Raw genomic sequence first — 19,363 nt, 5'->3', positions numbered from 1 at the left:
CTGCTTGCTGGCCAGAGGTAGGTCCTGAGTTAGGAGGCAAATCCCCCCAGAGTTCTAAGGCTTCACAGTCTCCTGGGGGAGCACGATACAGGTATCTATTGAGCCCCATCTCTGAGCCAGGCTCTGGCTTAGGGATGCAAAGGTGAGCAAGACACAACACATTGTGGTCCTGGCTCCGACGGGGATGCACACAGTAAATCGCAGCCCAGAGGAAAGGCCCCTGAAGCTGTCGGGTGGGATTGAAAACAGCCAGAAAAGCCTCCCAGAGGAGGTGGGGCTTGAGAGCTACATTCTGACTGTCTGCACCGCTAAAGAGTTGGCATGTACTGTCTCTAACTCTCACAGCAACAATCCTGTCGGGCAGATATTATTATCTTGTAGATAAGGTATTAAGTAACTTGCTCAAGGTATCAGAGCAGAGCCAGACTCTCAGCCCAGGAGCTCTGTCTCCACGCTTGCCAGACCCCAAAGTTATGTCCGGTTGCCTCAGAGAACGCTGTGCTACAAGCTACAATGGAGAAAGAAACAACACAGCGCAAGGGGCCAAAGCAGGAGAGGATAACTGAGCCGCCATCTGTGAGGTGTCTCGGAGGACGGGCGGCATGCGCGGTCCACGGCACAATGATTCAGGACAGGCCTGCGCAGATTCTTCATTATTCTAGTGTCTTCTAGGTCATGGGCAGGGAGGAACACTCTAGAGGCTCAAGGCCATGTGCCCAACAGTCCAGGCGATGAGGTGATTTTTTTGGTGGGAAGGTAAGGTAAAGATAAGGAATTGGATTTGGGCTGTAGGAAACAGAAACCTACTCATATTAACTTGAGCAAAAAAATAAAGAAAAGCAAACAAACAAGAAAAGGGAGTATTTAGTTTAAGGATTCAGGCATTTTGTAGAACCCAAGAGCTAGCAACGTACTGGGACTGCAGGAGGGCTGGTTTGCGACCAGACATGCACACGTGCACTCTGGCCCCGATCACTCCTGCCTCTGCTTTTGTCTGGTGTCTCCTTATCCTTTTCCCTCTGCAGTCCCTCACTGTTTCGCCATAGCAGGGCAAAAGATGCTTCCAGACATTCCCTCAGACCTGACACCTGTGATCCGTGATTCTAAATTCCCAGGAGAGAGAATCTGACTTGTTCCCCTTGGGCCACATGGCTATGGACAGGGAGGAAGGGTGTCCATTCTCAGAGAAAGTGGAGTTGGGGTGGCTGGAGGTCATGACCCCAGAGGTCATGCTGGAGTCTTCTGGAGATGTGTCTGACTCTAGATATTGTCAGAACGCATGTTCTGGAGAGAGGGTGCTGAGAGGTCTTCATTTTTACTTTCTCATTCTGCTCTTTAAAGTAATGCACTGGCTTCCACATTTATAATTCTTCTGTGAAGTTATTAAATCCATAAATAAAGATTTAATCTTTTAAGCTCTGCATTGTGAGAGCACAAGTTAAAGAGCAGGCAGAGGAGAGCTTACCAGCCTTGGTGGCCAGGGTAGCAAAGGAGGAAGCAAGCATCCGGGCTGTTGGGGCAGAGGAGCAGGAGAGGCTGCAGCTGCAGAGGGGGGCTGAGGGCGGAAGGATGGCCCCTGCCCTCTGGCTGGAGGACCAGGAAAGCCCTCTGGGAGCAGAGACTCTGCTGCCGAGGCAGCCGCAGAGACACTAAAGAGACCTATCCTGCAGGTGGGAGAAATACCAGGACAGTCTCAACAGCTCTCAAAATGGGCATTTTTTGACCTAAAGCAGGTAGAGAAACGGGGTGCAGTGGAAGGAGATGCTTCCAGGAGCCTCGGGGAAGGGCACATGTGCAAGGAGAGGGATGAGGAGGAATCCAGAAAATCTGAGACTGGAGGAGGAGGAAGAGGGAAAGGACTCTGGTTCCTGTTTAGCTCAGAGCCTGATCCCAGAGGAAGCAGTGACAGCTGAATCAACAACTTTATTCCTTATATATCTGCCCTCTCCCTCCCCCACCATCTGGGGCTCAGACAACGGCTGACTCAGGTTCCTTGATGAAAATGACAAGATGAACACATTCGTTTCTCTTGGAGGCAGACACAAAGACTAAGCACCAGGGAGGAGAGGATATTGAGAACAAAGAGGAGAGTTGGGAAGTTAGGGTGGGAAACTCTGAGGGCAGCGTAGGGGTAAAGGGAGCCCTTTCAACCCTGGCTTGTGATGGAGAGGCGACCAAAGATCTGGCGGACCGCTGTCCCCACAGCTGCAACCCTTCCTGCTTGTTGATACTGTTCCTGTAACCCCATCCCCCGCTGCCTATTGTCAGCGCCAGGTGCTGGGGGCAGATGTGGAACTTCTCTTTGGATTTCAGCCCCCTTTTCCCCCCTTAGGGCCTCTGCTTCCCACTGTCTTTTGTTCAGTCCGAACCAGAGGTCATAACCTGCTTCTGTCAAGCGATGTGCTACGGAGGGTCTGAGAAGGGGCCGTGAGGCTGTTTTTTAATGATAGGATTCAGTCACTGAGGCTCTCTCCTTAAGCAGCAGATAATTTACTTTAATGAATTTGGACAGTTCACTGGATCTGCCCACACAGTTCCACTCACCTTCTAAAATGCTTCCAAAATAGCACTAGCTATGGTACACAAGTCAAAAAGAAAAAGAGCAAAAAGTAATGTGACAAGGCCCCAGAGATTTTCTGCCCTTTCAGAAAAGTCTGAGTGAACTTCTCCAAAGAAATTTTAAGCAAAAAACAAAACAAAACAAAACAAAACGAAAGACACTGCTTCTCCCTCATTGAAGAAGCAGGGAAAAAAAGATGCCGCAAAGACAGGCACACATGTTGTGAGGTGGAAGGACCCAGTGTTAGCACTCACTCCTCACACTAACGTCATTTACACACAGAGTCTCAGAGCTAGTCCCTCCTCGGGATGGATGACGAGCCATTTCTGGCATCTGGTGCTGTGTCAAGGTACCTGTACACACACGGCCCCACCCTCTAGCAGCTTACGGTCAGACACAGACACACGGTGTCCCACGAAGCTCCCCCATGTGTGCACGTGCACGCACCCCCTCCTCAGGGCCTGGACCCCTCTCCTGCAGGCCTGCACTGAGCACCCCCTCCCTCCTCCACACCCTCCTGGAGCAGCGTGCGCTGCGGGAGCCAGATGCTCCGTGGGCAGGCCCCTCTGTGGGCTGACGGGCGGTGATCACTGCTGCCAGCCCCACATTAGAGAGCACCGAATGGAGCGGGCCCCCACCCACCCCGCGCTCCCTACAATAGCGCCTTTGTGAGGTGCTTCACTGCCTTTCTTTTCCCCTGCCTCACCAACCTACGTCAGGAGCGGCTCTGCCTGGGGAGACAAGAAAAGAAGACAAAAGGAGGATCACAGGGCCCTGACTGATCTACCCAGCCTGGGAAGGGGGTGTGGGGAGGAGGGATGTGCTTGAGGGGAGAAGACCAAGTCCCATTCCCCTCCCCCCATGGGGTAAACAACCAGGAGGACTCCCAGGGCTGCTTCAGGTCAAGTTCACTGTCAAAGCAGTGGATCTTGTCCATCAGATGGCCTTGCTCCTGAGTGTTGGACATGAGGATGGGGCTGGAGTGGGGCCTGGTCCAGAGCTCAGCAGATGCCTACAGACTGGAGTCTAAAACTGGGGTTTTCTCCTCCTGTCCCTACTCCCTTCCCCAGATGGCCTTCTGCAATTCCAGACCAGAGGCCAGAGTGCTGTGCAGGAAATGGTTAAGTTCCTAGGACTTCTGGACAGACTTCAGCCAGGTTCCAGGACTAGGGTAGGTAGGTGGGGGTGAGGAGGATGGAAAGAAGGATGTGTTGGGAAACTGGTAAGACTAACATCTGGCACGTGGTCACTGCCCCTCCTCCTCGCCCAAACCACAGACGCCGTGGCAGCAGGAAAATCAGAGCGGTTCAGACCAAGTGCGATTGTGCAACCTGGCCCTGGGGATGAGCCTGATGCTGGAGATGGGAGTGGGGTTCAGTGCTGGGGGCAGAGTCAACTTCAGAGGTGAGACAAAGTTCTTACTGAATCCACATGCATTCAGGGCTCTGGTTTCCACATCTGACTTCAGTGTGACTAAAATCCATTTTCTGCTTCAAAACCTCAGAGAATTGGAATTGGAAGCTCTGCCCCTGGGCCCCAGTCTCGTGGCCGGAGGCGCAGTGCCACTGGTGACTCTGGGAGGCCGGTGGGTGTGGAGGGAGGCCTTTCACCCAACCTCCCGAAGCAGTGGGATTCTGCTGCCTCACAGTAAAGTCTGTAACTAGAGGAGCCCCTCGCCCTCAGCAAGGGAGCCCAGCCAAGTCTCTAATGTGGCTTAAGGAGTGGGGATGGGGTGGAGGAGAAAATGGACGATCCTGGGGAGAAATCTGATCCGAGGACTACCCCAAACAAACACAGGCGAGGAGCAGTGGATTTTCCTTTTAATGCAAAATGCTGCAGTACAGAACGAGTCCCATTCTCTAGGGCACTGAAGGGAGAAGGGAGAGGGCAGAATTGAAAATCTCCTCCTAGCCCTCTCTCCCCTGACTCACACTGAGGCAAGAAATATTCTGTTGCCTGTTCACTGGGGTCACCCTCATACATATAAGGGTCAGAGCTCTGGCACTGGGTCGTCTTTCACTGGCCTGAAATCTGTCGACATGGGGCAGACGAGGAGTGAACATTTAGGGCTTTCTCTCTTTTAGCTCTAAAAGGATACCTCAAGATCTGGAGTCCCATGTGAAATGAAGGGACAATGAGAATTTGGCTTCCATTGGCTAAAAATACGAGATTTGAATCACAACTTGCCCACATTTGGAGAATGAGCAGGAAATTCAGTCGGAATATAAATGTCTGGAGGGGGAAAGGGATTCAAAAAACAAGACTAGCGCCCTCAAACTTCTTCCTCTTTCTTCCTCAACTCCAGCTTATAGACAATCTGGTAGCCGTCATCCCAGGCGTAGAGCTGGCGCTCTCGGGGGTTATAGCGGAGGCTGGCGTGGGCACCATATCGGCGGGGAAAATAAGGGAGTGCTGCCCTTTCAGGGGTCAGGGTGCCGCTGGCATCAAAGGAGCACTGGATGCGGGCCCGACTGGCAGGGCGGGTATTATAGACGACGTACAGGGTCCCACAGATGACAAAGGCCGCCTCCGCATTCTCTCTCGGACATGGTGTGTCCCACTGCTGCTCTGTGTCCAGCGTCTGTGGGTCTAACTTGGCCAGACACAGGTGCCTGTCATCCTCCCGGGTGGCATAGACAGCCCAAAGGCCCTCCTCGTCAGCAGCCAGGTCTATGTACGTGTCTGCTGTCAGCGTGTACGGGGGGATCAGACCCTCTGCTGGGAAGACTGAACTGTCCGCCACTGTTCGGTTTGCCAGGTGGAATTTGATGAGCTGCAAAGTGTTCTCCAACTCACTGCCCCCTCCAGGTCCTCCGGGGGGCCTCCGGGCATAATAAAGAAAGCCACCATATACCAGCTGGCCCGTGCCTACCCAGGGGAAGGGCACCCGGACTCGGGAAGCTTTGCGGGCAGCCATGGCAAGGGTGAAGTCACGCAGCCTTGGGAAGACAAAGGCTGTGTCATTCTGGGTCCCATCTAACACGTAGATCTTCTCTGCTGGCCCCAGTGGATCCTTGGTCCATAGACCAGCTGGGCCACCGAACCGCTTCAGGATCTTCATTGATCTCACCTGAGAGATTGTGTAGCCACAGTCTGGTGGGAAAGGAGAAAAGCACAGGACAAGGAAATACAGGCAAGAGTTAGATGCTCACTGCAGGAACCCCCCAGGTGGGCTATTTGGAGAACAGAGGGCATTTGCCCAATGGATGCCTCTACTCTTACGGAGGATTGGGGAAAAGGGTGCCACAAAGGTGCCTGGGGTCCCCAGAAACTCTCCTTAACGAACCTGATATTACAGAGATTTCCCTAAAACAGAGTCCAGAAGATAGAACCAAATGGACTGGGGTAAGGAGGAAAAAGGGAAAGAACCAAGGAAGAATACAGGGGTCTATTCCAGATTGCTCACCGGTCACCATATCGTACTTCTCATTTCTTCTGCCCTTGCCTTTGGTCCCAGGGCCTCCGGTCACCTTCTCATCAACCTCTACACAGGGTAGGGCTGGGTTCTGGGTCTCCAGATAGTCCACCTCCCGCTCTAGACGGTCCACTCTCCCCAAGATGGTGTCAGCCTCAGTTCTGAGCGCCTCTCGCTCCTTCTCAGCCACCTCCAGCAGCGGCAGCATCTTGTTCTTGAAGTCCCGCAGCTCAGCGGCGTGCCGACTACTCTGGTCCTGGCACTGGGCCAGCCGTTCCTAAAGGGATAGGGCAGCAGGAAGGAGGGCTGAAGGGTTACAACTCCCAGGCAGGAAGAGGCCCAACCAGGGAGTCAGGAATGGCAAAAAGCACAAACTCAGCCAGGCATCAGCGTCCCCTTCCACCCCCATAAAAGAAAAGCAAATGTTCGAGAAGTTAAATGTGCAAAGAGCCAGGCTAAGATCCACCTAGACCCCTATCCTGACTTCACATCCTCCAGCCATGCTCTCTGTGAGCAGTGCCACTGAGTCCTCTGAGCCTCTAGGGCAGTCTAACTGTTTGAGGGTGAGGAGGGACCTCTGCTCCATTATACACTCCTCCTCTTGGGAATTAGAATGCTACAGACTGCAAGCTGTTTAAAAGGCAGAAAGTTGCAGATTCTCTGAGAACTTCCAACTTTTAATAGAATCATCAGCTCATCCTGTGATGCATCCCCACAATTCTAGCTCTCATTTCCACTCTGTACCCTTATCCCATCTAATCCCAGAGGTGAAACACAAAAGGTCTATTTGCTTCAGAATTGCTTTATGTATGTGGGGAAAGAGGAGGACTTGCAATTTTGAGGATCCTCTTATTAAGAGTTTTCTGTAGGTTATTACAGAGCCCTAACTTGTCATCCCCAGATGCCTGACAAACTGGATGAATCAACAGAAAACGTGGAATCCTTCCAGGTTGGGCCAGAAGGGGAGTCACTTACCTCTAAAGCAGCTAGTCGGCGTTCCATGTACTCCACAAGGTGGTGCTGCTGCCCTAGAAGGGGTCCCGACCATGACAAAAGGAACAAGATGAGGAGCAGCGTGCGGGGCCCCATGGCAGCGGGAGAGTAGGGCCAGGGTAGACCGAGTGTGTAGTCGTGTGCGGACGGCCTCTTCCACTCCAGCCCGCGGGTTAGCTTTGGAGGCGGGGTGGGGGCGGTGCCTTCTCTCTTTCTGGATCTCGGGTCTCTCTCACTACTCTGGAATGCTTTCACAGTCTCTTTACCGGCCCCACCCCCTCCTTTCCGCCTGGACTGATCAAACACAGATGGCCCTACTGCAGAGCAGCCAGAAGCCTTAACCACCTCCCGCCTAGGCTGTAGGCTCCCCAGACGAGGGGAAGGAGATTGGAAAGCCCAGGGCAAAGGCCTTCTGGGCAGTCACCCAGGAAAAGGAGCTAGCAGCGGGAGGCAGAGGCCCCAGAGAAAACTCAGCAAACTCCATTCCTGCCTTAGAATGCTTCCAGTGCTGACTTAAGAAACATTCTTCATTAATCCTTTCCTTCCCCAGCAATAATAGCAAGGATTGTTTTCTGCCTTTAGTGGAAGCTGGAAGCAGGGGAGTTGAGGTTTGAGGGGAAGAGGTGGGAAAAAAGGCCCTAGTGGTCAACTCTGTAGTACCTTCTTCTACAGCTCATTGGCGCCATCTTGTGCTAAGCATCTGATGTCATCTCGGAATTAATAGGGAAACCAAGGCTTAGACTTCACCGCCGGTGGAAAATTTTCCGCAAAGCAAGCCAAATAGGTTGAATTTACAGGGGTTTTCATAATTAAAATGCAGCTTTCCCCACAGACACTCCAATTACTTATCCCACTCTCTCTCCGATTTAGCCTAAGAAAGAGAATGTAACTGAGATTAAAACTAAAGTAAATCAAAAAACAAAAAACCCAAAACAGGTCACTGAGAAATTAGTAAATTTAATTCCTGATTACCTGGAAGTGAGACTGACAGCAGAGTCTATATGTAGTCTTCCGTTGCCCGAAAGCTTCTAAGCATATTCTCTTACCAAAGCTGGGGAGTGTTCAGTGAGTTCACACTAATTGTACATTCATTTATTAGGGAAAAAAATCTGAAAAATATATATGTTGCAGTCTCAATCAAAACAAATGTAATCTGACTACCTTACTAATGGGAGAGAACAGACTATTGATAATTTCTTTTGGTTATGGCCCAAAAGGGAGTTTCTAAATGTTTCTCACTTCCATATCCCAACTATGACTGCAGGAGCCCAAAATGAATTAATGGCTACTGTAAGATAGACTTTTCCTGAAACACATGTCAAAAGAAGTCAAAGGAACATAGCGTTTACTCAGAGACCCGCAGTGATGAATCTAGGTAAATCTCTAATTCTTTATCAGGAGAAATTTTACTTACTTTAATCAAAAGAAATCTGATCAGAAGTCCGCCTCTAAAAACAAAACAAAACAAAACTATTCTAACAGTGTAGCTTGAAAGGAGGCAAAAATAGCATCATTTTGTGGTGATTCTTATTTTCATTCTGGTACTTTAGATGTTTGGTGGAACATGCTAATTAGCCTGTGTCAGAAGTTTCTGCCCCTTTCAAAGGGCCAGATCCAGATGATCTTAAGTTAGGACCCTGGGGACTCCCTTCTTGGGAAGTGTTCCCTACCAACCCCCATTCATTGCTGTTGTGGAGATTTGTATGAAGAATGAATCTGTCTCTAACACTCTACCGGCGTTCAGAGGCAATGTATGTAGCCACTCCAAAGATGCCAACTGTTGATCCCCTTTGTATCCCTATAACAGAAGTCAACAACAGCCACATGAATCAGAAAATTTACCCATTTTATTGATGCATTGCAATTGCTCTACATTTTACCATATTATGTAGAAAATACTGAAAATACAAGCTACTTTGTAAAACCAAAGACAAACATTGAATCCAAAGATAAACTATGTTTTACACAATGGACCCTTTTCCCATAGTTAGTATTAAATTTTAAATATCTATTTCTTTTCGTTAAAATGATTATTTTACATACTCCCTAAGTACATCTGCATTACAAACATAGCTCAGTAATCTCAGAAACTGTTTCTAGAGGCTTGTTGTAAAAGGAAGCGCACAACCAGAAAAGGGAGAAAGCAAAAAAAGTTTAAATCGCACACAATAACTAGCATATCAAATACATTTAATAAACTTGGAATTCCATTGCAATATCAAGGATTCAAAGCAGAAATACTAATATTACATATAATGTACATAAAATGTACTGCTACATGTAGTGAGATTATTTTTCAAGCTGAATCAAAACCACACATTATATAAAGTTTAGCAACAAACAACCATGTAGACATGCTGCACCATCCATCAGTTTTAAAAAAAAAATCGAAATAGGAAGCAGGCTTGGGTCATTCCTGTCACTGAGAGGCAATTTCATTTCCTATCCCAAAACAAACCATCCTAACCAGTGGGTTTTGCATAAGAATGCTGAATAAAATACACATTACTGCACTTGTCAGGCTAAGGGCAGTCAAGCTTAGCCCCTCTAGTGGAGGACGATGGATGGCCAGAACTATTTAAATGGAGTTCTCATTCTTGGGGCTGGATTTTAGCTGAGCACTGACTGTAGTATTACCACCTGGGAGCTATTAAAAACTCCAGAGTGATCAAGTGTCCTGACGAGCCTAGAGTGGCTGTACCTAACCCTTCCACTTTCTCTCTCACCCTGAAGGGGAGAAGCTGGAAATACAATTTCTGAGAGGACTTAAAGCTTTAAGCTGGTCTGAGGTCAGGCCACTGTGACCTGGGCCAGCTGCTCACTTATTCATGGGGCTTCCCCAATCCTGTCAGGGCCAGCAATGCTAAGCCCCAGAGACAGAATCTAAAGCCACATTGAGCACATACACATTCAGCAGACACAGGTGGATTTTTATCTTGGTAAATCCAAAATGCCAATTTGCAAAATTAAGACTGAAGATCTCTAAAATTCTTAAAGCCACACACTGCTAGTAAGGTGATTATGGTAACACTATAAGCTCTCAGTATTGTCTTCTCCCAGTGAAGACTCCTATCTTAAGTGGTATCCACTTACTGGACTGGGGGTAGACGGTGGGGGGGGGGGGGGGGGGGCGCATGAGTGGAGTGTTTCATGTTTTTTTTTTTTCCTGCATCTCATTTCTTACAAAAACAACAAATCATATCCCTTGTAGAAGAAAGATAAGGAACAAAAAATGTTTCCATTAGGAACTAGATCTGCCTTTGAGCAAAAAATGAGAATGTGCTTGGCAAAAAGAGACACAAAGATCACACACGCTGACCAGAGAACTGTGTAACACTAATGACAGAACCTATACAAATTGCTTGGGTATTTTGACCAATATAGTGCTGAAACAAATCAAAATAATGATAGAAAAAAAAGTAGACAACACCAACATGTTCCTGGTAGGCTGTACTGACTATCTGCCCCATCCTGAAAGCCCTTCTTCCTTACAATGAAGAAATTCCAAATACCTTGACAGCTCCTCGGTGTTCAACCTGGTACAGAGCTTGCTGACCAGGCTCCATGAAATCTCCCATCTCCATCCCGCACCTCCTTGACACCATCTCTACAAAGAACCAGTCCCAGACTTATCCTTCAAATATACAATTTTCAGTTCAGATGGAACATGTCTACATCTTAGGGTTAACCTTCTTCTCCCAAATCTTCTACGGGCAGGAACTTTGCCATCCCCGGTCCCCTCTACTTGACCCAGATCCGTGCAGGAGCTGAGAGTACAAGGACAATGTCACAGTTTGAAGGGCCCCAAGAATACACAAGTTGTTAAAAAGAAACCTCAAAAGCCCAATGACTCAACAGGCTTTGGGTCCTTCTTAATATTCTGCACTGGCTAAGAAATCTTTCTGTGAGTTCCCTGTCACCAGCGGCATCACAAAACTCCTCCTCATAGCATTGGGGACGTGGTAAGCAATACAACAGGCTCTTTGGTATAAACACATCTCTTTTTTTCAACAAGCAAATATTTTACTAGGAATGTCAACTATTTGCAGGAAGGACTGCCACATGGGAAAAGGAAAAAATAAATTTCATCTAAAAGTGATTGCACATACTTAAAAAAAAAGAAAAAAGAAAAAAATGCATACTGAATATTGGCTTGGCTCCTCTCACCTGCTTCCCGAATTCTCACAGAAGCAAGGAAGCAATGCACAGTGAGAGAGCCACATGGGGAAAATGCTTCTGTGAGAACTCAGCTGAGAATCCAAAATGGAAAGGGGTAGAGGTGGCGGTAAAAAAGAGAGGCTGCTGTTTTTATTTTTCAATGTCGGCAAGGAAACTGAGAACAATGCATATACACAACACAGCTACTAATCCTGTTCCGATAAATCCCAGTGAACAGCTTAGGGTCCACGGGGGCTTGCTGGTCCATCCTAAGGCAAGCTCACTGTAAACTCTATTAACCACTACATTATCATATAAGGCACTACAATAAGGGAAGGAGAAAGGGAAGGAAGAGACACACACTGAACAACTCCTCACCAGACACACCTGTGCAAAAACAATTCCAAGGGTTTCCTCTCCTTGCAGGCAATGCCCCTGCTCACTCAGCACTACAGTAATATGCTCTAATATAATTGCAATTAGTTCACATACATTCCAACAGGTATCAGTTCATTTTGGTTTAAATACAATGGAGACATCAATTCCATCTCCGGGGTAACACTGGAGGATCAGATACACACTAAATACACAATTCAAGTGTAATCACTACACATTTGATTACAAATAACATTTTGGGTTAGCAGGAAAAATTGCTTGTTATAGTCTTCTAATCAATATGTACATATTTAATTATGCAAAATATTAAAACACCACCATTACAAAACTTCTAAAATATTTTTAAATTCAGTAATAAATTTTTAAAATATTTTTTGCAATTCCTACATGCACTTATTATATAAGTCTTAATAAGAGAGCATTCAATTTGCTGCTGGCATACAAAGAAAGCTACTTTAAAGTATAAAAGCTATACACAACGTTCTTATCTGGTTTCAGATCCTTTAGCTTTCTCCCCAAATAAATCACATATGAACAAAGGGAGAGATGAGGCCAGGAGAGAAAGAGGTGTATTATTGAAAATTCATACTAATCTTCAGGCAAAGCTCATCAATGCCAACAACCTTTAGGCAAAGCTCATCAATGCCAGTATCACATAATACAAAGAGATTTTGCATATAATAAAACAGCCACCACCATACAGTAATAACCACCTTAATGGCTTTTCCAATAATAAAATTTAAGATGAATTAGAGAGAGAAGGACTTTTTAAAAATAATTTAAAAAGAATGCACAGGGCTTCATTTAAAAAGAATACCTGGTGCTTTCACGGTAGGTATGGATTCTCTCATACTAAGTTACCAGCAAATGGTGAGCTGCCTTTTTAACACTACTTTATAATAAACACAGGAGCAAATGAGAGAATCCCAATAGTAACACAGAGTAGTATGTAACTAGTTCTGCAAAAATAACAATTTCCCACTAAGTATAACACGACACGAAAACAAAACTAAAACGCTGTAAGCTTAAATGTCCCATTAGCAAAGGTAAAATTTTGAGGAGAAATGCGAGATAGTAAAATACAGACTTGTGCAAGCTGCTCTTAAGGTAAGCAATTAAGTCTTGGTTTTTAAACAGCAGAAAGTAATGATTTTTCTTTTCTTGCTTGTTATCAGATTTCAAGTTCTTCTATCAGCATTTTTCCTCTGACCAGCGATTACAATAAAATAAAGTTAAATAAAGAGGGACTTCACTTGTTTTTAAAAGCATTTATAGAAATCAAGTCAGAGAGAGAAAATATTTTTCAAAGGGTAACTTCAGAATGATCTCTCTTCCTTGGTAACTGCAGACGATGGGCATCTGAACTCTTCCAAATACCAAAAATGCTGTCACAAAAATAAAGAATTAAAAAATAGGACAGACTTCGGGAGACTACAACAATGCAGTCAACACTGAGACAGGTTCCTCAGAGAAAAGCCTTCTGCTTCAGTGGGCCCCTGCTGAGCAAGTTGCTGGCTAAGGAGTTTCAGGAGAGGGTAAGGGAGGGGCTCATCACAGCCCATTAAGAACTCTGACCCCTCCTCCCTCAGGCTCACCAACTACAAGTAAGAATACTGGCTGATCTTGGTAGGACTCAGTGGGTATCCAGTGTAAATGGTTGAGCCTCGGGAAGACCCAATGTAAGACTGGGTGGCAAACTGGTGTTGGTACTGAGCAGGGGCCACGCTGGCAGAAGTGAGGAGGCTGGGCCCAACACTGACAGGGACCTGGTGCACCAGAGTACTAGGGTGGGTGGTATAGGCTGCAGCATGCCTTGAGGAGCCCTGGGGGGAGAAGAGATGAGCAATGGAGCTGGTGGAGCCCAATGCAGCAGCAGAGGTGGGGGCAGCATACGTATACAGGTGAGGCTGGCTTGGCAGGTGAGCAGGGGCTGGGGCCAGGTGTGGGTGCCCCGTAGAGTGTAGTGGGCTGCCATGCTGGAAGGCGTAGGGGGCTTGGGAGAGCGGGGCCACAAACGCCTGCTGCCTGCGGGGGGCAGGGTTGCTGCTTCTCTCCTGCGAGGTTGGAGCTGACGATGACTGCTGGTTCTGGAAGGAGGAAGAAGGGAGTAAGGAATCTTGAGGTCACTCTGGTTCAGGGCACCAAAGGCCAATTTGAGAGTTGAGGTTCTAACTTCTACTGCTTCTGCGCTTCCGTAGCACAGAATCTCCGAGGCTGGCAATGCTGTCGGAAGTCAGCCATCCATCCCTCTGCCTCCTGGCAGAACAGATCCTAACCCAGCCCAGATCGCAACAGTTTGCTCTCAAGCATGACAGAGGAAAGGGGGAAATCATGAGTTCATAGGGCTACCCACTCCTGAAAGTGAGTAACTGTCGACTCAACTCACCCTATTCTGGCGTCAGTGACTTTGAATTTTTCCTAACCTTTCTTCCTTGCCATTGTTTTCTTTTGTTCTCCTCTAAGTTCTTCATATCCCTCTTGAATGTGGAGCCTAAAACACATGCACTAACTCGAGCTTACATTTGCAGCTGCATGTGTGCCCTCTCTCTCACACACCCACACACACACAGTTACACCCTCACATTTACACTTTCTCACTAGTAGACATCATATAAGCATCAGAATTTTAGCTGAGTAAAAAGTGAACACAAATAGAATAGTAACCCTCCCCACCCCAGCAGACGATCAGATGGGGAGAAAAAAGCCCCAAATCCCAGACTCAAGAAACACATAAGAGTGGAACCAGCTGATTAAGTGTCCAGAAAGCTTTTCACTGTCTCTTGCTTCAAGTAAACAGTGTAAGGCTCAGGTTATTTATGACCTGAGAGATAAAGGAAGAGAATCCGGTCTCAATGCATATGGGGGTGCGGAACCAGGCAAAGACTAAAGCATCCTAGGTGCTTTTTAAATTCCACACATTTCTCTCATCTTCCAGGATAGACTAGGGAGGTCTGATGGAAAACCTGGAACATACATCCTGAACAGATTTACAGAGGGAATGAAGAGACACAGCACATGCAGATACGACACAGGCCACAGAACACACAAAAGGGGCTTCATTTGGCTTTATTCAGCAGTCCAGCCAGAAGCAAGGTTCTCCAGAGAGTAACCACAGGGAGGGCCCCAAACAGGAAGGCAGCAGCCCCTATCGCTTACCTGGCTAAGGTTGAGTGGCTGTGCTGCATTGGTCCCCCCGCGCTGAGCTCGATACCCTGTGGGGGTGATACAGCATCCAGATGACTGCCCACTCACTGAAGCCACTGGCTTGGTCTTACTGCTCAGGAGACCTAAAAAATGGTCAGGCCTTAGTTATGAGAAGACATGGGCTCAGTTATCACCGAGCTAAACCTCAGATGGCATCATATTCATCAGTCCACGTTCGTATGAGGTTTGCAAGAGTTAAGGTTCCATGTGTATCTGATTTCCTTAATTACATTTATACCAGAACAAAAACTGTATTACCCATTTCTTTTCTGTCTTCATACAAAGCTCCATAAAGAATCTTCAAAAGGTTCACCTCAGTAAATATTATCTAATCTTCGGTAATGTGTAAGGTACTATTAGAAATACAAGCACAAGTAAGACACAGTCTCTGCTCTCAAGGAGCCTAGGATTTCACGTAGTAAGGGATTAAACAGCACAGAAACGACAATGGGAAGCTGAGTAAGATATTGGTGATACTCAGGAACATTCAGGTGTCAAAGGGGTTTAAAGGAAGGCAAGATTAGATCTTGTTGGGTGTTCACGTCTTCAAATTCTAAGAAACTGCAGTGCAACTGAATATAAGCATGATTCATTTTCAGAAGTTTGCCTCCTTCTGTGGTGCCACTAGGAAAACCAGAGCATTCACTCAGTGACTTGTGGAGCAACCTTTTATCTTTGGACCCAATAGTGGACAGAGCTCCTAATAATGCTGCTCAGTAGCCTGGCATCAGGAAGTTTTGTCCGGCCTGCAGTGGACAGCTGTCTACTCCTGAGGAGAACCGCACACCACCCTCAAACTAGAACCCTGTTTATGTCTCTGCAGTATTATAATTCACAGTAAAACAGTAACTTATAAAAGTATGGAAGAGATGGCTATCTTAAACTAGAACCCTGTTTATGTCTCTGCAGTATTATAATTCACAGTAAAACAGTAACTTATAAAAGTATGGAAGAGATGGCTATCTTAATGCCAAAAATTCACAGTCTTCTCCTTTGGTGTATAGGGTTGACACTGGAAAAGAGCTGCCTAGACAAAGACTACATTTTCCGGCCCCCTTGCCTCTAGGTGGGGCCATGTGATGAGTTTTTACTATTTCTGGGGTTAAAGACTGTGTGTGCCTCCTCCATACTTTCCTTCTCCTGATTGGATGCCGAGGATTCCAAGGCTGTGATCCTTAGCTCACTGCAGGCCTACCAACCAGGAGCACTTACACTAGGAACTCCTATGACTGAGAAGTAAATTTCTATTATGTTAAGCCACGAAAACTGGTGCTTGTTACTGCAGTTAGCATTTCATTACCCAATAACTGAACCAGGGAGCCTAAACCCAGCATCTCACAGAGCAGAAAAGATGGAGGTGGAGATACAGTTTTTCAAGGCAGAAGCCCGGTGTGTCACCCTTCGCTTGGCAAAGCAATAAAGCTATCCTTTTCTACTTCACCAGGGAAAAAAAAAAGAGGTAATTCAGTTGAAAGCATCACTACTACCAATGAGTGAGAAAAGATCTAAAGTACATATTGTTTTCCAAAAAAACTTCTGTAATCATTTTTAACATTATCAGTTCCCATCCTGAAACAGTTCGTTTCTGGACTGTCAAATCTGAATCACCTGTGACAGAAAAAAAACCTGCCTGCTAATTCTGTCATCCAACATATGTCTTATCTAGCTTCTTCCATCAACAGTGTGTTTCTGAGACTACAAACTCATTTTTATATTAATCCAAGCAAAATAAACATGGGAAGATAAATTGATGGCCAAAAATAAATTCACATCACAAGGAAATGATTTCTGAAATAGATGACTTTTAGGAAAATCTATGCCACTGGTCCGTACCCCTGGCAAAAGCAGATTATAGCAAAATACTAAAGATACACACACCAAAGGAAGATTCAACTCCAGCTGTGAAGATACTCACCTGAGGCCTGGGTTGCTACAGTGCAGTCACCAAGCTGAGTTTTCAGTGGAGGTACGATGATGGTGCGGGTGCCAGTGCCATCCCCCACGACTCTGCCAGGCCCCTCCGGAAGGGGTCCACTATTGCCCCGGAGAGCACTCAGGGTATCCGCGGAATATGGGCTGCTCAGGGAAGAGTCAGAGTCTGGAGAATCATTGACAGTGACATAACTGATGACATTAGACCTTGCCTTCAGGCCAGAGCTGAGGAGAAGAAAATACATGAAAATTCAACCCCCTCGTAGCAATGTTTCTTTGCTGGTCTCTGGTCTTCTCATAACAAAAACGATGACAATGAGGATGACAGTAATAATAATAACAGTAGCAGCAGCACATTTCTGAGTGTTTCTTACACATCAGGCACTATCCTTATACTCTACACACTGAATCCTCACAGCACTTCCAGGAAGTAGGTACTTTATCCCTGTTTTGCAGATAAGGAAGCTGAGGCAGAGGGAGAAGACAGGATTCAGATCCAGGACAGAATGACTCCAAAGTCCACACCTCTAACCATTATTCCATGCTGCCTCTTCACACTCCCATTCACAGTTATTTCAACAGTATTCTTCAAACACCACTTTTTTTTTCATTTCACCCTGCTAGACTATAAATGGTTCCTTACTGTAATCAAACTTCTCACTATAGGTGTTTTTAAAAAAAGTTTCTTCACAAACTGATCCCTACCTTACTAACTTTACTTTTTACTTACTTTTTAACAGGTTTGGCTCCAGTCAAAGCAATCCTGCTGGTTATATAATTTTTGTCAGTACTAGGCCACTTTTCCTCCCTGGAAAGTTTACTGTTTTCTTCCCCAGATCAGTTCAATGACCACTTTCAAAACTTAGTTTCAAGTCTACTTATCATTTGTAAATACCATTTGTAAATAGCCCCTGTGAAGTATTTCATTCTAAATTTACTCTTTCAAGTTCACTTAAAACTTCATTTATGTGTGACTCTGTTAAGTCTCCTAAGTTATTTTCACGTGTGAATCTTTCCGCCTCGAGTAAAGGTAGGGTTACTGCCTCTTCTATATGCCTAACACCAAAAACCCAATGAAGAAAAACACAGAAAATCCAGGAAACTAAGTATGATACACACCAGGATGTGCTTATCACAGCTCTTAAATGTATCCACTGTCTCTTAGTTAACTGCTCAATTAAGGGCTTGGATTAAGGTGCTGGGATAAGAGGAAATAATCTGGTACTTAAATTCTTACTCTGAATGACCATATAGCAGAGCTTTGTTCAGATTAAAAAAGTACACAAATTTCAAATAATCTTATATCTACCAACTTGTCCCAATTAACTGCTGTTGATATGCTTCTGTTACAGTTATCTGTTCTCAGACGACGCTCCTTAAAGGCAGGGGATCATGTCTGTAGTATATAATATGCACTCCAAGCCAGAGCAGCCTGACAACGTAACCTATACCTTCCATCTAATGTATCTGAACGACTGATTTAACTGATGAACATGTGTAATATTACAGAAAACCTGACAATGCTCAGTTATGGAAACTTAAGTGTTCTGGCTCACTCATCCAAGGTCATGCTTCCAAAAAACCCCTTTTTAGTCCTTCCTTTCACAGCCAAAATTAAGCCACTTGTGTGACGCCAACAGACTAAGACCAAGGGCAGGAGCCACAGAGCTAGGGAACCATCCACCCGTCTCACCTACTGGGCTTGTATTTGTGGTCCTCTTCCTCATCAGTGTCACTGCGGATAGTGATGACACTCACAGGAGGGCTGGGAGTATCTGGAATGACGATGGGCTGATGCTGATCTTGTACAGGGACTAGAGAATTATAAGAAGATGTGGTACGGAGGGGGCTGCTCCCAACCAGAGAATAGACTTGAGAAGGCAGAACATCCAGAGAGGACCTATAGGAAAAGGTCACAAGAAAGATCATTCAGTGCTTGGTCCCCAAAACTATATCTTTTCCCCAGAACTCTTTCCAATTTGCTCTTTGATTCCTTTTTACCAAATCATTAAGCCAATACACTTAACTATAAAAGTTCCAATAAAAAATACACTAACCACTCTAGCCAGGGTTTCCAGGGACAAGAACACCAAAATCAGAATATAGATTTTATTTTTGCATGCCCTTTACTCCATGGTTAAATTTCACTCTGTGAAGTGGGCAGAAAAATAAAAACATCGGCAAAAAGAAGGCTGGATTCAAAGTGGCAGCAGAGAGAAAGCATTAGCATAACCAGAACACCTCTGTATGCATTCCCAAAGGTTAGCTCTTTTCAATTTGTCAGCTTCTTGCTGCTTCATACCAAACGTGTCTATACTCCAACACTCTAAATGCCAGGCAACACATCTCTCAAACTGGCAGTTTTAACTATCAGCCCTAACAGAGACTTACTTAGAAGAAACTGGAGCAGACTGCTTATTCTTCTTTGAAGGGAGGGAACTGGATTGTTGTTGTCTGACAACATGGGCAACGCCAACATTAAGGGGCTGAGCAGTGGCCAATGTCACATGGTTAGTCAGCAAGGATGGCTGCTGCATAATAGTGCTGTACTGGTTGCCATGAGAGTGGGCATTCCTGTATCAACAGAAAGACAAGCGTGAATGCTGAAAACACTGGGAAATCAGGATCAAACAGGTATTAAAAAAAATTAAAACAACCAAATAAAGCTGTGTTTTATTTTCACAGTTGGCACCTGGATTATAAGG

The 19,363-nt window shown here is 45.9% G+C and overlaps 2 protein-coding genes across 7 annotated transcripts in view; both read right to left on the bottom strand.

The window, feature by feature from the left end:
• Positions 1–4,363: 4,363 nt before the first annotated feature.
• On the bottom strand, positions 4,364–7,258 carry OLFML3 (olfactomedin like 3). The gene is made up of 3 exons (XM_057704846.1): positions 6,951–7,258; positions 5,967–6,252; positions 4,364–5,653 (listed from the first exon to the last, which is right to left on the bottom strand). Exons 1-3 carry the CDS (start codon positions 7,062–7,064, stop codon positions 4,833–4,835), a joined length of 1,221 nt encoding a protein of 406 aa, XP_057560829.1. The 5' UTR covers positions 7,065–7,258; the 3' UTR covers positions 4,364–4,832.
• Positions 7,259–8,793: 1,535 nt separating this feature from the next.
• The window catches only part of HIPK1 (homeodomain interacting protein kinase 1), a 48,150-nt gene continuing 37,580 nt past the window's right edge, over positions 8,794–19,363 (bottom strand). For 4 of the 6 annotated variants that reach the window (XM_057704532.1, XM_057704439.1, XM_057704353.1 and 1 more), the window contains 5 exons: positions 19,050–19,232; positions 18,352–18,558; positions 16,642–16,883; positions 14,679–14,809; positions 8,794–13,609 (listed from right to left, as the gene is read on the bottom strand). In XM_057704532.1, coding sequence (XP_057560515.1) covers positions 13,121–13,609; positions 14,679–14,809; positions 16,642–16,883; positions 18,352–18,558; positions 19,050–19,232 — 1,252 coding nt within the window. In that variant the 3' untranslated portion in view covers positions 8,794–13,120. Of the gene's footprint in view, positions 13,610–13,908; positions 14,014–14,678; positions 14,810–16,641; positions 16,884–18,351; positions 18,559–19,049; positions 19,233–19,363 lie in introns of all 6 variants that reach the window. The other 2 variants (XR_009048685.1, XM_057704605.1) reach the window with 2 other exon arrangements.

The sequence above is a fragment of the Hippopotamus amphibius genome, chromosome 1 (assembly GCF_030028045.1).
Source record: "Hippopotamus amphibius kiboko isolate mHipAmp2 chromosome 1, mHipAmp2.hap2, whole genome shotgun sequence".
In the NCBI taxonomy this organism is placed as follows: Eukaryota; Metazoa; Chordata; class Mammalia; order Artiodactyla; family Hippopotamidae; genus Hippopotamus; species Hippopotamus amphibius.
Note: the sequence above shows the minus strand (reverse complement) of the source record. Positions and strands in the feature narration are given on the sequence as shown.

Excerpts from the sequence above, each read along its gene's own strand:
- OLFML3 (XM_057704846.1), bottom strand. The coding sequence starts at position 7,064 with ATGGGGCCCCGCACGCTGCTCCTCATCTTGTTCCTTTTGTCATGGTCG. Across the intron at positions 6,253-6,950 it reads GCCGACTAGCTGCTTTAGAG|GAACGGCTGGCCCAGTGCCA; the intron begins GTAAGTGACTCC and ends CTATCCCTTTAG. Across the intron at positions 5,654-5,966 it reads GAAGTACGATATGGTGACCG|ACTGTGGCTACACAATCTCT; the intron begins GTGAGCAATCTG and ends CTTTCCCACCAG.